At 39.1% G+C, this 17,404-nt stretch overlaps 1 protein-coding gene across 3 annotated transcripts in view; it reads left to right on the top strand.

The window, feature by feature from the left end:
- NAALAD2 (N-acetylated alpha-linked acidic dipeptidase 2) overlaps window positions 1-17,404 on the top strand; it is a 58,601-nt gene that overhangs the window by 30,315 nt on the left and 10,882 nt on the right. For all 3 annotated transcript variants that reach the window (XM_073808322.1, XM_004320353.4, XM_019923757.3), the window contains exons 13-18: window positions 530-597; window positions 3,612-3,703; window positions 5,768-5,858; window positions 7,424-7,688; window positions 9,417-9,498; window positions 10,695-10,787. In XM_073808322.1, coding sequence (XP_073664423.1) covers window positions 530-597; window positions 3,612-3,703; window positions 5,768-5,858; window positions 7,424-7,688; window positions 9,417-9,498; window positions 10,695-10,787 — 691 coding nt within the window. The remainder of the gene's footprint in view (window positions 1-529; window positions 598-3,611; window positions 3,704-5,767; window positions 5,859-7,423; window positions 7,689-9,416; window positions 9,499-10,694; window positions 10,788-17,404) is intronic.

Here is a 17,404-nt window from a genome sequence, read left to right as displayed (position 1 = left end):
TCAAAGCACACTTACTAGCTACTGACATGCTGTAGTCTAATGACTTGATATATACTATTGAATTGAATGAATGAGGGAATTCCCTGGCGGTCCAGTGGTTAGGACTCAGCGCTTTCACTGACGTGGGCCTGGGTTGTATCCCTGGTTGGGGAACTAGGATTCTGCAAACCGAGCGGCACAGCCAGGGAAAAAAGAAAAAAAGGCAGAATTGAATGAATGAAGAAAGAATACTGTGGGCTTATCACTTCCTTTGCTAAAGTCTCCCTAAGTGATACTGCCTTACTGAAGGATGAGAGCTGCTGCCTTAGCAGCAAAATCCAACTATGCCCTCCAATGTCCTAAGTGTTTACCGCAGCCTCTCTCACCCCTGAAGAATTATTTCCACACTATTTTTAATTCTCTGGGAATGATGCCTTCAATTTGAAGTAATTATATCTTGTTTATAATTAGAAAATAAAGTTAGAATTAAATAGATTGGAGTTTCATTTGGAAGTATTAATATACTCTGCGTGTCTTATTTATTTTTCAGGCAATTATACTCTCAGAGTTGACTGTACACCCCTTCTTTACCAATTGGTGTATAAACTGACAAAAGAGGTATATAAGTAGTTCTGTCTTAATGTTTTCTGATGAATAGTAAGTGAATAACTTGTTTTCTAAATTAGTGATACTTATTTTTAAACTGGCGACACATAGCTGATTTGTATTGATATAATAACTAAGCAGAACAAAATCTTTAATATAATATTTACTTATGTGACATAACTATGAAAATAGTAGCGCTAGTTTCTGTCCTAATAATAGTTCTTAATAATTGTATACATTTGTTATAAAGTATGGGGTCTGTCATTTTGTCTGGCATAGGCATTTTTATATAACAGAAAGAACGCTGAGCTGGAATGGAAAAGCCTTGATTACAAAGATTGCCTTGGCTACTCATTCATTCGTTCATTCAACAAGTGTTTATTACGTGGTTACTATGTATCAGGCCCTATAAAATGAATTCTAGCAGCAGCAATGATAAAAGGAAAAGATTACTGAATCCAAACACTCTGTGATCTAGAGAGGATACAGACCTATAAATGAGGAACTATATATATTTCACTAGAGTATTGGATACTATATACAATGGAGAACAATTGTGGAACAGAGAAGCTAAAATCCTGGGGCAGCTGGGGAAGTGGGAAAACATTAGAGGATGTTTCCTGAAGAATTAATAGTTGGGCTGTAATACGGAGGGATGTGAAGGTAAGGGAGACGCTTTCTCAGCAGAGGATGCAGTACCTAAAAAAAGATGTGGAGGTATGAAAGAATGTATTTCTTGACCTGTAGGTAACTTAGTGTGACCTAAGCATAAGGTGTTGGTGAAAGGCTGGTACAAAATGGGGCATGACAAATAGGGGTTCAGAAACTTGGTGATGGAGAAATTCAAGAATCTTTAACAAGGTTGTACATTATCATATTTATTCATTTAGAAAGATTACTCTGTATCAGTGTAGTGAATAGGTTAAGCTGCAGTAAATCTAAAAGCAAAATGGAAATAATTCCACATGCTTACTTACCACACAGGAATTTTATAAATATTACTTATTGATATATAAAATACTCTGAAAACTCTAATGTACTCTAAATCTCTAAAAATTATGTAATCTGTTCATTAAATATCTGTGTACATCATTAAATAATTACCTGTTATAGGATTTAACTATAGACGTATTTCTTTCAAGTAGGTATCACGTAGATGACAATGTGAAGTAGGTATCAATTTTCTGTAGGTACTATTTCCCAATCTTCCTTAATCTTGCCCTTTCCTTTTCACTGTTAGTGTCTTTAACATCTTATTCTCCCAAATGAGAGTCCTCTCATTATTCTTATCACAACTCTCTCACTGTATTGGGTAGCTTATGTCCTTGATCCTTTCATTGGAATGTCCCATAAAAACACCTCATCTGAAAGCAAGTTGTAAAGACAATCTTTATTGGGAGAACCCTCCTCAAGGTATGCATTCATGTTCTGTCCTACAGAGGTGGCTCCTGCCTTTGATGTGAGGGATAGTAATAATTTCAGGGCCAATAAGCAGAAGTTTCATTCTATCCCCCCTCTGTACAAAGGCAGATGCTTATCTGTGGCCATACAAAAACCCAGTAGAAAAAGGAGACTTTTATCCTCCTAAACTGTTTATTACAATTTTATCAACCCCTAGTGTGTGTTGGCACGGTCAAACCATGCTGGGGAGTGTGGTGGAGAGGGCTGAGCTTGGAGAGAAGGGAACCTACCTGCCTGATAGAAGCAGGAAATGGACAAGGTGTTGAAATAATGGGGGAGAACCAGCAATTATGACAGTGCATATAGCTGAAACAGAAAATTCTGATCTTAGCTGTACAGGCCATAGGGACACAGTTCTGGCTGGTGCTAGACCTGGATGGTACGATTCCGGAAAATGAAGAGGATTTTGCAGGGAATTCAGTTCAAGCAGTTTGTAGGAATTGGAGCAGGATCTCAGCTGGTGCAAATTGGCAGAAGCAGAGTACAGAGTAGAACCCAGTCATTTGGCTGGAAATGAGCAGAACATCCCTGAAGCTCCCACAGGCTGGTGGGAAGGGGGTGTCTCTGTGGAGTGCTGAGACTGTTTCTAAGCTGAGGACCTCGTATGCTATGATGAAGGAATAACCAACTCTGTGTAAAGGCCTGAGAAGATATCAGAGAAGATATTGTTTGGATTAAGATGGGTACCAGTATCCCCATTTCCACATGTGGGAAACTAGGGTTTAAAGAAAGGAAGCAATACACCAAAAGTTATAATGCTTTCAGCATTTCATAAGTAGGGTCTGTCTTTGGTCCGTTTTTGAACAAAGCAGAGCTGTAAACCAACAAACAAAATGCAGCCAATATGTATGATGATTTTTCTTCTACCACATGCTTCTGCTTTTCTTAGAGTGGAGAAAGGAAAGGAAAGTATAAGTTTGTAAGTATATGTTTAATGAGGGTAATAAAAAATGTTTATGTATATACATAAGTTCTTAAAATTCCCAGCTAGAAACCTGAGATTATGTAGTTTTTAAAAAACCCATCAAATTCCAACATTGTTTAAACACAGACTTTCTAAAATAACAGTTCCTCCTCACCCCACCTGCCCTACAAAACCAGGACTCATATTGACAATTTCAAGCTCAGCTTCTTAATGTCTGTCTCCTGCCCTAAGGCCTCCCTGTAGGTCATCTTGGACAAAAGCAATTTACTAAAGTAAATATTATATATATAAAGTTTTCTCCCAGTGACTTCCCACTGAAAGAAATCTAAGCTGCCCAACATTGAACTGATGACACTTGTTAAAAATCTGAAATGCTATTGAAAAGTTTACCAGCATAAGCAAGAAATTTTTTCCTAAGGACATGGCAAAATTACAAGTAAGTGGGAATTATAAATGAACAAGAATTTGGGCTGGATTTTTTTCTTGCAATTTGCAAAAACATATTTTTCTGTAAAGAATATGATACACAAATGTTCACATAGATAAACGTAGAAGTCGATATTAACTAACATGTGGTTTTATATTGGAGTAAATTTAGTTGTTCTACCTCTTATTCCCAATATTTGATTTATCTTTCCAGATCTCCAGCCCAGATGATGGTTTTGAGAGTAAATCTCTTTATGAAAGCTGGTTAGAAAAGGACCCTTCATCTGAAAATAAAACTTTGCCTAGGTAAATTACTTGTATGTACGTTTTCTACCACACGATCAGTTGAGTTCCCCTTTGCCCCTTGTTTCTCCAGACAGGCAATTCTCAGATGTCTCAACAATTTGAGAGTATTTTTGCAAATTTTTAGTAAAAAATTATTAGCCATTATTTTGCATTCTTGCATAAAATTACATTAAGATATGTATTAAATACATACATTAATTAATAAATACAATTCAAATGAAGTAGAAAAATGAATGATGGATTATTTCTTTCTAAATTTATTAAGGTGCATTATCAGTAACTACCAAGTTATGTCTTTACCTTTAATTAGTTTAGATTTTATGTAAGAATTAACTTTTATTCTCATTTATACAATAGCAGCTTTCTTGTATTTATTTTATATTTATATTTGTTTTCTACTCCTATACTATTTCTAAAACCAGCTGGTGGTAGCAATTTATAGCTTCATTCCATATTGCAAATAAATCTTGTGAAAGTTTAAATGTATCTCCACTATGCTTTTTTTCTTATTACAGGAATTTAAAAAAAAATATTTATTTATTTATTTTATTTTGGGCTGCGTTGGGTCTTAGTTGCAGCACGTGGGATCTTTCGTTGTGGTGCGCAGGCTTCTCTCTCTAGTTGTGGCGTGCAAGCTCCAGAGCGGGTGGGCTCTGTAGTTGTGGCATGTGAGCTCTCTAGTTGTGGCTCACATGCTCAGTAGTTGTGGCGCAGGGACTGAATTGCTCTGCAGCATGTGGGATCTTAGTACCCTGACCAGGGATGCAACCCACATCCCCTGCATTGGAAGGCGGATTCTTTTTTTTTTTTTTTTTTTTGCGGTACGCGGGCCTCTCACTGTTGTGGCCTCTCCCATTGCGGAGCACAGGCTCCGGACACGCAGGCTCAGCGGCCATGGCTCACGGGCCTAGCCGCTCCACGGCATGTGGGATCTTCCCGGACCGGGGCACGAACCCGTGTCCCCTGCATCGGCAGGCAGACTCTCAACCACTGCGCCACCAGGGAAGCCCCTCCACTATGTTTTAAATGCTTATTCAAAAAAACACTAGAGTAGAAAAAAAGATTTAGAAAACGTCCCAAGGTCTCAATCTCAAAAACATGTCTAATAGTTTGGAAGTATATAGTTAGGTTCTTAATGCATATGTAATTTTATATTCTGTTTTACTGACTTATTTTTGAACGAAAATCTTCTATGACATTACATTTTTTTAAAAAGTTTTTATTTATTTATTTAGTTTTGGTTGCATTGGGTCTTCATTGCTGCGTGCGGGCTTTCTCTAGTTGCAGCAAGTGGGGGCTACTCTTCGTTGTGGTGCGTGGGCTTCTCATTGCGGTGGCTTCTCTTGTTGCGGAGCATGGGCTCTAGGTGCACAGGCTTCAGTAGCTGTGGCACGAGGCCTCGGTAGTTGTGGCTCGAGGGCTCTAAAGCGCAGGCTCAGTAGTTGTGGCTCACGAGCTTAGTTGCTGTGCGGCATGTGGGATCTTCCCGGACCAGGGATCGAACCTGTGTCCCCTGCACTGGCAGGAGGATTCCCAACCACTGTACCACCAGGGAAATCCCATCATTACATTTTATATGTATATATGTATATATTATTTATATATATGTATGTATGTAGTGGCTTCTTAATTATATGCAAAACAATATATTATAATTAGATTTATTTCTGAAATAAACTAAGGCACTTTTAGAGTCTTCATGATCTTAAATGTAGACTTTCTCATGGCAGTTTTCTTACTAGACTATAGTCCTCTAAGGGCAGAGACTGTATCTTATTTGTTTTTCCCTCAAAACAAATACCATAAACGCGGAAGATATCCTAGTTACCAGGCTGCCGTATTTAGTGTCACTGCCCGACTCTGGTTTCAATCAGCTCAGATTTATACGTTTACACACATATGAATAGGTGTGGTAGTATACCTTTTCTTAAGTTTTATAAACGTGCCATACAACTCCTTGCAGTTCTTGGGGCAGTTTCATGGTGCCATCTATTTAATTTTATATTATTTATTTATGCATTGATTTCTTCGTGTGCGTGTATGTGTATCATATTTTACATTTAGAATCAACAAGCTGGGATCTGGAAGTGATTTTGAAGCTTATTTTCAGAGACTTGGAATTGCTTCAGGAAGAGTCCGGTACACTAAGAATAGGGTAAGCCATTTTATTATTTTGGATACAGAGCACTTCATCCACATTCTCTTTGTTAGGAATTCTGTCATTTAGTTGTTGGGTACCAGGCACCGAGTGGACATGTGGCCTGGGAAGAATTGCAGGGATAGAGATAGCCTGTAGGTCCCTTTGTAGATGGACTAGGAAATCATTTGTGTTATTTTGTGAATGTTCACTGCCAGGGTTATTCAGTGAAGTGGTAGTTGATAGAGTAATGCCAGGTACTTAGCTGGTTATCACTACCGAGGGGTTTGCATCCTTTTCCTGATGTGGGCTTTGTTGGAAAATCTAATTCTTCTTTTCTGATCTGCATTGCCTGCATTGCACCATTGCCACTCAAACACATTGATGATATGTGAGTACACGGGTTTTGAACCTATACCGTGTTTGTTTGTTATAAATTATGTCATAAACCAAACTGAAGATTACATCAGTAAACTCAAATTTGTCACAGATTTTAATAATTTTCTAATCATAATTGCAGTATGCCAACATCTTGCTTGTCTAGAATACATATCCCTTGCAAATTTGACTATCCAGTATACAACTAACAGAGAAGTAAGCAAAAACAGCTTCAGAATAACCCATAATAAATACATAAATCTGTATACTAATACTCATTACACTTCATACATAAAAGATGCGCTTTACCTCTGTCAAAGCTTCTTCACTTTTATACTGTCATCATTCTGAACAAAGTTTTCTAGTTTCTAAGACAGTGCAGATTTAAAGCAGAATATCAGATAGAGGGAGAGAGACTGATACAGGGATGCCTTTTAGTGATATTAAAAGCAATAAGAATGATAGCTTTATGGCAAAGTAGCAGATAGGTAAAAACTAAAGTTAGGAAAGGCAGACCTAAGAAGTAAAAAATATTTATGTGGAGTACCACCCTGTAACAATTTATGTTTATAATGGTAACCCTTAATTTTGTAACAAAGGTTAAATGGCATGTGGTTATATACTGTTTGGGAAGGGAGGGAAGGGGCTGAAATGTTGACCTTTAAACAACAGGGGTGCCAACCCTCCCAGCAGTTGAAAACCCACACATAGCTTTACATTCAGGATCGTGTAGTTCTGTAGTACATACTTATTGAAAAAATATTAATGTATAAGTTGAACCCCTGTAGTTCAAACTTGTTAAAGTGTCAGCTGAATAATCCTTCAGCTATAACAATACTTAGCTGCTCAAAACCTTTCATTCTCAATCAGTTGATAGATAATTTTAAACTGTGCTGGTATGCAATTTGAGCATGTACTCCTTAATTTAATTGTCAGCAAAGCAATAGGGAAAAGTTTCAGGAAGCAGTGTTTTGAACAAAGATTATATGAATTATAAAATGAATAATGGTAAAATTTTAAATTGGTGAAAATTTGGTAGTGGGGTTTTAGTTAATTAGACTTAATTTTTTCACTCATTGTGATAAAACTCAGGGTGCCATATGGTTATGTTTTTTAATACAATCATTTTATGATTCCATAAGATATTATAATGTGAATATTTAATGTTTGTATATACTCGGTCCCCCCCACCTTTTTTTTTTCAGAAAACAGATAATTACAGCAGCTATCCAATGTACCATACAATTTATGAGACATTTGAATTGGTAGAGAATTTTTATGACCCCACGTTTAAAAAACAGCTTGCTGTAGCTCAGTTACGAGGAGCACTGGTTTATGAGCTTGCAGACTCTAAAATCATTCCTTTCAACATTCAAGACTATGCAAAATCTTTGGAAAACTATGCAACAGGTATCTACAGCTTATCCAAGAAATATGACCAACAATTAAGAGACCATCAAGTATCATTTGGTAAGAAATGGCTGGACAGATATTTTATAATCATCAAGTTAGAGTTTTAAGATATCACCTCCTATTGTCATCCACGCATACCATTTCATCCTAGAATTTATCCCTGCCTCATTTCTTAATCCTGACTTATAGAAAAAAAACTTTAAACACCTATTAAAGAATGTGATTTAGTTTGATATTTGTAGGATGAATCCATTTTGCTAAGTGCTACAAACATTGGGTTGGTAAATATTTTCCCCATATTGCTGCCTTTAAAAATGTTTTGTTATAAGAACAATACTATTAAAATGTAACAATATTACACAAAGATTGGAAAGTAGAGAAAGCCACCACTTCTACTACATATATGTAGTATTACGTTATTATCACTATTACTGCAGCATTTACCTATTAATGTTTTTCTACATGGAGGATTTTTTACATGGTTTTCAGCATTCTTTCCTTTTATATCTGGCCATTTTGTGGTTGCTGTTCCACATCATGTATCTCCTGCAAAGCAGAAGTGAAATGTGGTGTAGTGTAGTGTAGCAGCATTAAGCATTGGGTCTGGAAGCAGTTTCCTGTTTCAAATCCTGGCTCTAATATTTAGGCATTGTGTGACCTTGAGAAAGTTACTTAACCCCCTATGTGTCAGTTTTATTATGAGTGAAATAGTAAAGTAAAATGTTTCCAAGATTGCTGTGGAGATTCCATTTGGTTGGTGTGTGGAAACAATGGCGACTGTCACTTAGTGCTCATAATGTTAGCTATTATTACTGTTTTATTGCAACCATTTTCTTTTATTATTCTGGGAGTACATATTCTTAGTATATATCAAAGTTAGCAAATATGTACTGAGTGTCTACTGTGTACCAAGTGCTGTGTTATTTCCTGGGAGATATAAAGAAGATTAAGAAATAGTCATTGTGTTCAAAGAGCTTAAATTCTCATGGGGAAGGAGAAGACAAAATGCAGGGGAAAATCTATTAAAGGGGTGCACAGAGGGTACTATAGGGGTGCTGAGAATGAGTAGCGGGTAGTCAGTAAAGTGAGACATATGGTCATATGGCATGAACATATATACACTACCAAACGTAAGGTAGATAGCTAGTGGGAAGCAGCCGCATAGCACAGGGAGATCAGCTCAGTGCTTTGTGACCACCTGGAGGGGTGGGATAGGGAGGATGGGAGGGAGGGAGACGCAAGAGGGAAGAGATATGGGAACATATGTATATGTAGAACTGATTCACTTTGTTATAAAGGCAGAAACTAACACACGATTGTAAAGCAATTATACCCCAATAAAGATGTTAAAAAAAAAAAAGTAACCTTCAGAAAGTTACGACGAGCAGCAGGCACTAAGATCTAGAAACTGAAGCAAAGAAAATTTAGAAAATTGTGCTTAGATCTATATGAATTGTCCCAATAAGTAAGTATTGAATGAATAAATAAATGAATGCTGGGTTTCTGATAAATTGAGTTAAAAGGATTTTTTATGTCTTAAACTCTTGAAATTTGTTATTTCCTTAAGAACCAATTTTGCCATTTTCAATTTGATACATTATTTCTTTGTTACAATATTTTCTAATAATTTCCATGGATCTGAAAGAAAACTCAGTAGAAAAATAGTTTCAACATCTATTTAGTCACAGCAGTCTGGAATGGGGCGGGGTTGGAAAATGAACCTTTGAAATATGAAGCACTCATGCTTACTAATCTCCCTTCTACTTTTCTATTTTTTTTAAAAAGATTCCTTATTTTCTGCTGTGAAAAACTTCTCAAAGTCTGCTTCCGATTTTCATAGAAGACTTTCACAAGTTGATCTGAATAAGTAAGTTTCAAATGTAAAGCTCCCTACTGTTTTGAAAAGCAGTCTGGTTACTGGAATGAACTGTGTACACTTATAGAAGCATTCAACTCTGAATCATTGCTACTCAAATCATGGTGTGCCAGCCAGTAGCATCAACATCACCTGGGAGCTTGTTAGAAAGGCAGAATATCAGACCCCATCCAAGACCTGCTTTATGAGAATTCTGCACTTTAACAAGACTCTCCAGGTAGTTTGTATTCACATTAAAGTTTGAGGGGCATAGCTGTTGAATGATAGACTAAAAACTCATCCCATGGCAAGGGCCAGGGAGACATGTCTTCAGAAGTTTGCATGGTAAGAATTCTGACTATTTCTGATAAGTCATAATTCTACGGGTTTAAGTGCATTTGTAGCATATTTTACTACAGTCACAATATTCCTGTGAATGGTGTAGAAGTTCTTTCTTTACTAATACTTTTTTTGCGTTTCATTTAACCTCGTGCCGTTGTTAGGTTGAAAAATAATTTGAAAGTTATACTCAAAGCATTATTTAACAAGCATAATTTGTTCCACCTTACAGTCCATGTCACATTTCTTAATTTTTTTCAGATTTATCAGAATAAGCTTTCCCACCTCCCATCCGGGCAGAAAGCTGTATCAGTCACTGTGAGGGGCCTCTCGCCCTGGGGCTGTAGGACAGCCTAGGGAACTTTTGCAGCACCCCAAAAGAGAGTTGGCAGATTCCAAGTGTGGAAGGGACTCCCTGCCCACTAGGAGCAGCTGTCTCCCTCCTTGCAGACTCCTGCAACTTCCCTTTATTCTGTCTTGTTTAGCCTTTACTCTGCTCCTTTCTTCCACAGTAGAATTAACTGGTTTATCAAGAACAACTTGGTAGTCCACCCTGTCTACCTTTGCAGGAGGCCTGGCTCTCCTCCTACAAAGAATTTAAAATGTCTTTCACTTCTTTCTGGTCTGTGATCTTGAAAAACAAAACAAACCATTTCCCAATCAGTCTCTCTGCTTATTATAAATAATAGAAAAATGCGCCTGCTGTTATATGTAGCTTACCATATGAGCCTTACTGTGTGTTTTATATGTACTTTCTTTAAAAAATCTATGAGTTTAGAAGGTTATTTCCTCATGCCTTATCCTTATTTAATATTTTAAAATGTGGCTGCATGGTAAGGGTTTTAATTATCTATTTCTTATTCTCAAAGCCCCACTGCAGTGAGAATTATGAATGACCAACTGATGTTCCTGGAAAGGGCATTCATCGATCCCCTTGGTTTACCAGGGAGGCCATTCTATAGGTAAGGAGGCAACAGCTGTTCCACTAAAGGACACCAAATATGTCACTGTGACCAAAACCAGCAAACCCAAGGTGTGCTTCAAACTCCTGCTATCAGACAAGTGGAAAGTGGATATGTATACTGAAGGAAATATGGGTGAGATTATGCATAACAGTATAATTTGTACTATCAGAAAAGTTAATTTCATATCGTGTATTGCTTTGCTGCAGATGTAAACGGCAGATGATAGTTGAAAAAGAACTCTTGTAACAAAATCGAAGAGACACAGAATCTTAAAGGGGATCTGAGAGCTCATGTAGTTCAATTTTCTACATGAATCTTTTCTGTAGGATCTCAGAAAAGTAGTTATCCAGCCACTGTTTGAATCTTCCAGTGAATGGAAGCTTACTACCACATGAGGAAGTTCGTTCTGTTTTAGGAAAGTTCTACTTAATAGAAAGTTTTTTTCATAAAGATATATTTCCCTGTAATTTTCTCCCTCTGACCCTGTTCTGCTCTCCAAAGTCAAAAAGAATTAGTCTAGATCTATTTCCATATAACATTTCAGGTTTTTGAAGATGGATGCCATAGTTTCCCCTAAAGAAATATCGTTTTTTTTTTTTTTTTTATCTCTATCTCAGGTTTTCTTTCAGTATCTTGGCTGCTTTTGGATAGCCTCCAGTTTTTTTTGAGGTACATTTTAAGCCGTGGTTTCTTGGTAAAAATTAGAAAGGTCCTAGCATTTAGAGTCAGAAAATCTGTGTTCTAGTTCACTTGCACATGTGTGATTTAGCGCAAGTCATATATAGGGTTTGCTCATCTGAATTAGGATGGTGATAATTGCTATTTATACATATACAAAAGATATTTCTATGTTACCTTTCTTATAAATATTAGTAATAATTTAACTGATTACAAGCCCAGGCATGTAGAGCCCAGCTCTGCCAAATACTAAGTGTGACCTGGGCAAATTTACTTCTCTAAGACTCAGGTTCCTCAGCTGTAGATGGAGATTACAGTGCTTTTACCCCATAGGTCTGTAGGTTTAAGGCATGCAGAAGATTCAGCTCAGAGGGGGTATACCCAGTAAATGGCTGCTATTTTTATAATAGTTTACATAATGTAAGGATAAATGTTTATCAATACAAATGAAATAGCAGCCATCAGTTATTTACATAAATCAAAGGTTGAAAGCTAATCTACACGTTAATGCTCTCTTGCCTATCATTAGTCCATCTTTATATATTTTTTTATTTTTTAAAGTTTTTTTTTTTAATGTTTTTTTGGATGCATTGGGTCTTAGTTGCGGCACGCAGGATCTTTTGTTACAGTGCACAGGCTCTTCGTTGCAGTGCGTTGGCTTCTCTCTACTTGTGGCGCATGGGCTCCAGAGCTCACGGGCTCAGTAGTTGAGGTGTGGGCTTAGTTGCCCCGTGGCAATGTGGGATCATAGTTCCCCGACCAGGGACCGAACCGGCGTCCCCTGCATTGGAAGATGGATTCTTAACCACTGGACCACCAGGGAAGTCCTTATTTTTTAATTTATATGATTTATAAGCAAACATCTCTTTTTCAAATTCAGGCTCTATACAATTATATAGAATAAAAAGGGACAGTGCTAACACATGGACATTTCTATTATTTCCTTCAGGGAAAATCAGTGATGAGTTTGATGTTAAATTTTGAATGCAGTTATGTACACATGTATAGTTATTTATTTATTCATTTCTGTTTACATAAATGGGACCATATATCACTTTGCAACTGCTTTTGGTAAAAATTTATCTCAGAGATCTATGTCAATATATACAACTTTTTTACTTATTTATTCCTTTGGCTGTGTCAGGTCTTTGTTGCTGCAAGCGGGCTTTTCTCTAGTTGCAGCGAGCGGGGGCTACTCTTTGTTGTGGTGCGCGGATTTGTTGTGGAGCACAGGCTCTAGGCGTGCTGGCTTCAGTAGCTGTGGCTCACGGGCTCAGTAGTTGTGGCTCACGGGCTCTAGAGTGTGGGCTCAGTACTTGTGGCACATGGGCTTAGTTGCTCCAAAGCATGTGGGATCTTCCCAGACCAGGGCACAAACCCGTGTCCCCTGCATTGGCAGGCGGATTCTTAACCACTGCGCCACCAGAGAAGCCCAATATATATAATTTTAGCTCTTCTCATCTGCTGCATAGTGTTCCACTGTATGGCTTTCATGTGTAATTTTTTTAGTCCTTATTGAGTTTTTAATTAGATTTTGCCCCCCAATTATTTAGTATTATGAAAAGTACTGCTATAAAATGTCCCTGAGCCCTACTTGAACATTTGTTTTAATCTCTCTATAATCAGTACCTGAGATTTCAGGGTCAAAGGGTAAACACACTTTTTGGAACTATTAATTGAACATGAAGACTATATTCTAAAGCCAGGGAGAGGTGGTTCAAGATGACAATGTAGGAAGATACCGAACTCACCTCTCCCAGACATACCAAATCTACAGCTACAGATGGGACAGTTGTCCTCTGAAAAAGACCTGACGATTAGCCGAGCAACTCCTTCAAATCAGGCAAAGGAGAAAAAGGCCACGTGGATGTGGGTAGGTAAGGCTGAGGCCCAATCTTGCCACCAAGCCCACTCCTGGGGCAGCAGCCCACAGCAAAGGGTTTGTACCCAAATCAGCCACCTCAACTTTTAGGCCCTGTGCCTGAGAGGTAAGCCTCCCAAACATCTGGCTTTGAGAACCAACAAAGCTGCTGCATCCCGAAGACCAAAGGGATGTACAGAACTGAGAAACTGCTCAGGCTGAAAGGACTGGCTGGAACTCATCTGCACAGGGCCCAGCACAGGAGCAGTCCTTAAAAGCACCCAGATTTTATGTGAAAGAGATTCACTTGCTGATCTTAAAGCACCGGCTGGAGGGGCAGGGGCCTGGTGGGATACTCTCCGAGATGGGGGCCGGTGGGTGCCGATTTCCACTCTTCCTCTGCCTTGCTAAAGCTCGTGGGCACTATCTTTCTTTCCCTCCTCTTCCCTGAAGGTGATGATCGTTACGCATTCCCTCTGCTGATCTCCAGAGCACCAGTATCTCTGGAGCGGAGCTTTTATTTGCAGCTGGTACTCTGCCTTTTGCATCTGGTGTCCTGGTTTTTGTAGCTGTCGCCAGGAGACACTCCTTGATTGCTTGGCGCGGGGTAGCGGGTGGGAGGGCTTGCATTCCTGCATCCCATGAGGCTGTAACAACTGGAGAGACAGTCTTGGCAGACTACCATCCCCAAGGTACGAGCAGACTGAAAACACCCCCAGTCTTTCTGAGAAAGAGGCTCATTTGCTTGTCCAGGAGCTTTGGCCTGAGGAGAGGGCTTTCGTTCCGGCGCACTTCTAAAAGCCCACGGAGTGCTCTCTTGAGGAATGGAGGCTGGCGGAAGCACTCTTTGCGCTCTCCCCTCTGCCTCACTCCAGCTTGACCTTCTCTCTCAGAAGGGAGCTTATACCCTTTTCTGGCACCCTGATTTTTGAAGCTGCTGCCGGGGATACCTCTACATTGCCTGGCTCTGGTGACCAGAGGGGATTATGCTTGCGGGTGTCATAGGAATAGATATTAAACAGCTACCACTGTCAGGCACAGCAAGAGAGAGGCAGCAGAACCAAGGGCTGTCTTCCAGGGAAAGAAGCCTATAAGCTTATAATCACAGCTGCAGGCCGAGAGGCAGAATTCTGATTAAACACATTACCCATCTAAGGGCTGACTGTAAACTGTACCAGAGACCTAGGAGGGCAGGTGCTGTCTTCATGCTCTCCCTTTGCCACGCTCCAGAGAACGAGCATCTCTCAGGGGAACTCTTACACGTTTGATGCCTCAGCTTTTGCGGCTGCTGCCCAGGGGATACCCCTTCATCCCCTGCCTCTGGCGGCCAGGTGGTATTGCTTTCCTGGGTCCCACAGGGTTACAACGATCCGAGAGTCAGTGCGTGGGAGGCTGCCACCTTCAGGTCACTGCACAGATAGCAGGCGGAAACACCCCCCAACCTTTCCGTAGAAGAGGCCTATTTGCCTGTCCTGGAGCTTCAGCCTGAGGGGCAGCCTTCACGCTTGGCACACATCTAGAGGCCTGTGGAGCTCCTCTCAGAGAACACGGGCCGGGGAACACCGTCTACGTTCTCCCTCTGCTCTGCTACAGCTTGCTAGTATATACCAGAAAGGAGCCCCGAGTTTTGACTGCTACCCAGGGGACACCTTCCTATGACCTGGCTCTAGTGGCCACCAGACCTACTCTCGTGTTCCACAGGATGGTATACATTTGCATACTTTAAAAGCTGCTGCCTGAGGGCCTGGCTTCCAATCATCCTGAATCTAAGTGCTGACTGAGATATTCCCCTTTGGTACACTGACAGGTCTTGGCACACACTCAGCTGTTGGGAGCTATTAAAAATAGGTGGCTTGGAGAATCCCAGAGGTTTGAGAGACAACCAAGAGCTAGGGAAAGGTTGGACAGTAAGGTTTATCACATGAGGCTACTCCATCAAGACTGCTGGTTTCTACGCATTAGATGCAACAGCCACCTCTTCCAGAGAGTCAAGCAAAATGAGGAAACACGGGAATATGTTACAAACAAAGAAAAAAAGACAAAACCCCAGGAGAAAAACAGTTAAACAAATATAAGTAATCTACCTGATAAAGTGTTCAAAGTAGTGGTCATCAAAGAGGCTACTGAATGTGAGAGAAGAATGGATGAACACAGCGAAAACTCTGAGAAACTTGTAGAAAATATAAGAGAGTACCAAATAGAAGTCATGGTGTTAAAGAAAGAATACAATAACTGAACTGAAAAATACACTAGGGTGGTTCACTAGCAGACTAAAAGAAGCAGAAGAATCAGTGACCTGGAACACAGGTGGTGGAACTCACACAAACAGAGCAACAAAAAGCAAAAAGGATTTTTAAAAGTGATGACAGCTTAAGGGACCTCTGGGACAACATCAAGTGAAACAACATTTATGTTATAGAGGTCCCAAAAGAAAAGAAAAGGGGGCTGAAAACTTCCCCAACATGGGGAAGGAAACAGACACCCAGATCCAGGAAGCTGAGACAATTCCAAATAAGATGAACCAAAAGATACCCATCTAAGACAAATTATAATTAAAATGGCAAGGAAGGTAGAAATAAGGAGAGAATCTTAAAAGCAGCAAGAGAAAAACAACTTATGAACAAGAGAATCCTCTTGAGACCATTAGCAGATATTCCAGGAGAAATTTTTCAGGCCAGAAGAGAGTGGCATGATGTATTCAAAGTGCTGAAAGAAGAAAATTCCCAACCAAAGTGAATAAAAACCATATAATCATCTCAATAGAGAAAAAACATTTGGCGAAATTCAACATCCACTTATAATAAAAAGTTTCAATGGGACTTCCCTGGTGGTCCAGTGGTTAAGACTCCGTGCTCCTACTGCAGGGGGCATGGGTTCGATCCCTGGTCGGGGAACTAAGATCCCACATGCCGCAGAGCGAATTAAAAAAAAAAAGTCTCAACAAACTGGATACAGAGGCAGTGTATCTCAACATAACATAGGCCATATATGACAGACCCAGAGCTGCCATCATGCTCAATGGTGAAAAACCCAAAACATGACAAGTATGCCTACTCTCACCACTTTTATTCAACATAGTACTGGAAGTCCTAGCCACAGCAATTAGGACAAGTAAATCAAAGACAACCAAACCAGGAAGAAGTAAAACTGTCACTATTGCGGATGACATGGTACTGTTTGTAGAAAAACCTAATGATTCCACAAAAAAACTATTCGAATAAATGAATTCAGTAAAGCTGTAGGACACATAAGCAATATACAGGGACCTATGGCATTTCTACACACTAATGATCACAAAGAAATTAGGAAAACACCCCATTTACAATTTCATCAGGTTTACTTGATTGCTATATCAATAATACTGTACTATACTCTCCCTTTACAATTCTCCAGAAGACGGCATGTATAGTAAGGAATACCTATGACCTGTATCTCTAATCTCAGCTTATATATGTCAGAATATTAATGTTTATAAACAGTTTAGCACATATACCTCTTTTAATAAGAAAGATCCATTTGAGGCCATACTAAAATTTAAAAGCCAAGAGCAATAAATCCTGATGTACTTTGGGAAATCTAAATGATTACATTATAAATTTCTCTTTGATCATTAATACAGTGACTTTACATAGAGTTCCATATTGTGTCCTACAGTAGATTTACAGCTTGAAGCAGCTATAGGATTTGACTATTGGGCCTAATTCCTGATAAGAGTGTTTAATAAAATATGTACATTTGTGGAAGGCAGAATTCCACACACTGGGTAGAGAAGTAACTTGATCTCTTGAGCTACTTATGAGGTGAAGTAGGAAATCAACTGCAAACTTTCCTTCTAGATCAAAAAAGTGTGTCTTTGTGGGCAACCCATATATAGCCATTTTACCTTTGTGGAATGGGCTTTATTATCCTTGCCACTTGTGATATTTTTGTAATACAAGCTTCTTTAATTATTGCTTTTTAATGTCTGAAGAGTACTGGGAACAACTGTCATTCTTGTTGAATCTCTAAAAAAGGCAATACAGCGGTATTTTTTTAATCTCTTATTAAACATATCCATAAATTATCCATGCTTCAT

Source organism: Tursiops truncatus, chromosome 8 (genome assembly GCF_011762595.2).
Source record: "Tursiops truncatus isolate mTurTru1 chromosome 8, mTurTru1.mat.Y, whole genome shotgun sequence".
Classification (NCBI taxonomy): domain Eukaryota; kingdom Metazoa; phylum Chordata; class Mammalia; order Artiodactyla; family Delphinidae; genus Tursiops; species Tursiops truncatus.
This window is presented reverse-complemented; position numbering and strand designations above follow the sequence as displayed.